Consider the following 2,759-nt stretch of genomic DNA (forward strand, 5'->3'; position numbering starts at 1 on the left):
CTCTCTTTTTTTTTGTTGTTGTTGGGCTCCAACTAGCCTTTTCTGTTTTTCAATCAAACACGTTTCATCGCCATTGACGGAATTCGGTGCGAGTGAAACAAAAGTGCAGCACCGTATTTCACATTTGTTGACACGTAGGGGAAATATTGGCATTCCCCCTTTTTTTTACTATTTTTCTGTGTGCTAGCACACTCATTTTATTTGTTTGACACACGATCACCCTCCCCGTCAGCGTCTTTAGTTCTCGCTTCTGGATCTAACATATCTTAAAAAAGAGGGGGGAAAAAGAAGATTTGAGTTTCATCATTTATTCGCTCCCACAGTGTGTGCGTGTGAGGATACGGCACTCAATTCGGTCGGTATCTTCACCCCTCCCCGCTCTTCTTTTCACGTCGTTTTTTTTCCGTTTCGCTTGTACGTCGGCCTGGAGCCCCCCCCTTCCCCCTTCCCCCTCCCCCTCCTCCCCCCCGAAACCCTTTAAAGAGTATCAAAGTTGCGCCCTCGAGCGCAAATAAGAGGCGCGATGATGAATGCGGACAGTCCAGAAAATGTGTTTCGCGCTGTTAACATGCGTGACCTAATCACGCACTCGACGCAAGAGCCGCCGCGCTCTGCTCTGTACGAGTATGTCAAGTCTCTCAGAAGCGAGAACTTTCGTAGCTCCCCTATTTCCTTGGCATCCGATGACTCGTGCGACTCCACTCTCACCCATTCCACGTACAACAGCGTGGTCGACTTCCCGGAGGTGGGCGACGCTACCGAGGACCGTGAGATGCGTGATTTGATCTACAGGCTGTGCCGCTCACTCCACAAAAAGGCTGTGCAGAAGGTTGACGGCTCCCGACAGCAACGCAACAGGCCAGTGACGGTGGATGAAAGACATGAGAGGAATATGTCGCACGTTGGAGACTGGATGCCGCTGATGCATCTTTTTGACCCGCAAATGTTTTACGCGGTGCGAGGAACCACCAAAGCGTCTTTGACTCCCACTGAGCGTCCGCTTTCTCTTAACGTGGTGGAAAATCCCAAGGAGGCCTCGCAGTTTCTCTTGGGTGAACTGGATGTTGAGAAACTCTCTGGCGGCAACAGCAACCATGTGTACCGCCTAGCTCACTCCGACTTCCCTGACAAGGCGGTGCTGCTGCGTGTGTATGGCAGCGGTGACAGCGAGGCGATTGATCGATTCCGCGATGTGATGGCGATGCGCGAGATGAGCCGGGCGAGCCTAAGTCCGTCCGTTCTGCATTCCTTCAAGTGGGGCCGTGTCGAGGAGTTCATGGACAACGTCGCGACGTGTTCGACTGATATGCTGCTCCGCAGCCCAACCTTGTTAGCAGAGGTGTGGTTGCTCGTGCGCGAGATGCACAGCCTGCCCTACGCCCCTTTTCTTCCGCAGAACGTCAATAATGAGAAGATCCGTCAGGTGCTTCACCCAGTGCCCGTAGAGCCCCAATGCAGCACTCCTCAGGAATACTGCGACGTTTTGTCGGAGCGGCTGAAGAAGGTTGTGCTGGTGCACAAGAACAATTACTACCTTGACAACACAAGTCAGAAAGTGATGGAGGATGCGTGCCCGTCTTCTTTTGAGCGCACATGCTTCCGTTTTCTGCGGCTCACTAGCATCCTCATTCTGGAGCCATACCGAGCTTCCTTCGTGTCCTTTATTAGCGCCGAGGTGATGATGCTGCGTGAGCTGCTTTCGAGGCGGTCGGTTCCGCTCGTCTTTTCGCACAACGACTTGAACCCGGGTAACATCCTGCTGTCGTGGCGCAAGGTCCCAAAGGAGATGCGTCAGCCGGCAGCCAAGGACGAGGATGAGGAGGACGAGGTGACGTCAGTGACCTCGAACCTGTCCACAGTCTTCAGTCGCAAGTTCCTCTCCAAGAAGGGCTGCCACCGGAACTTGGTGGACATGAAGGGCATCGTTTTCATTGACTTTGAGTACACGGACGTGAACTATCGCTGCTTCGATCTTGGTAACACCATCTGCGAGCTCGACTACGACTATACGCGCGGCACCGGCGAGGGTGAGCCTGGCTTTATCAAGTACCTCTACACCTATCCCCCAGAGGAGTATAAGGAGGCGTGGAGGGAGCTTCCAATAACTTATCCGCGTTGCCAGGAGCTCATCTACACAACATGGCAGAGGAACGACGAGCTTCGCCAAGAACGCGAGGGCGAGGCGCCGCGGGTGGTGCCACCGCCGACGGAAGCGCACCTCGGGGATGTGTGTTTGAAAGCCCTTCAGGCCTACTTCGCCGCTGCGGCCACCGGCGGTTCCCACCGCGATGCCACAACCCCGATCACTCTCGATGAGCTCACGGAGGTGTTCCTTGGCACCATGTGCTCGCATCTGAGCTGGTCGCTCTGGTCTTTTGTGATGTGCGCTAATCCCGACGTGTGCACCAACAACGCCAGCGACGAACACCACTTCGCCAAGGGGAGTAGTGGACTCGACTACATCTACTACGGAAACTGCCGCTTGCAGGAGTACCTTGCGCTGAAGCAATGGATGCAAAACAAGAAGCTTATTTGAAGAGGGCGTGCGCGCGCACACAGTTACATGGGTGTTCCCTGTTTGCCCCATAAGCGTCTCTCCACCCTATTTGTGTGCCTCTGTGCTGGCCCATGTGTCCTGTGCTTGCTTGTGTATGTTTTCATGCAACCCCCCTGAAGTGGCTGCGTGTGTCTTCTTTGGAGCTCTTTCTTTCTCTGTTTTCCTTTCTCAAGTCTGGTGGCAAGTTTTTGATGGAATCGAC

At 54.0% G+C, this 2,759-nt stretch overlaps 1 protein-coding gene across 1 annotated transcript; it reads left to right on the forward strand.

Annotated features, from left to right (window-relative positions):
* Positions 1–523: 523 nt before the first annotated feature.
* On the forward strand, positions 524–2,536 carry JKF63_01137 (uncharacterized protein; the record flags this gene model as incomplete). Its single annotated transcript, XM_067897186.1, has 1 exon — positions 524–2,536. The coding sequence occupies one exon, from the start codon at positions 524–526 to the stop codon at positions 2,534–2,536; it is 2,013 nt and encodes a 670-aa protein (XP_067753343.1).
* Positions 2,537–2,759: the final 223 nt, after the last annotated feature.

This window comes from Porcisia hertigi, chromosome 35 (assembly GCF_017918235.1).
Source record: "Porcisia hertigi strain C119 chromosome 35, whole genome shotgun sequence".
Taxonomy (NCBI): Eukaryota; Euglenozoa; class Kinetoplastea; order Trypanosomatida; family Trypanosomatidae; genus Porcisia; species Porcisia hertigi.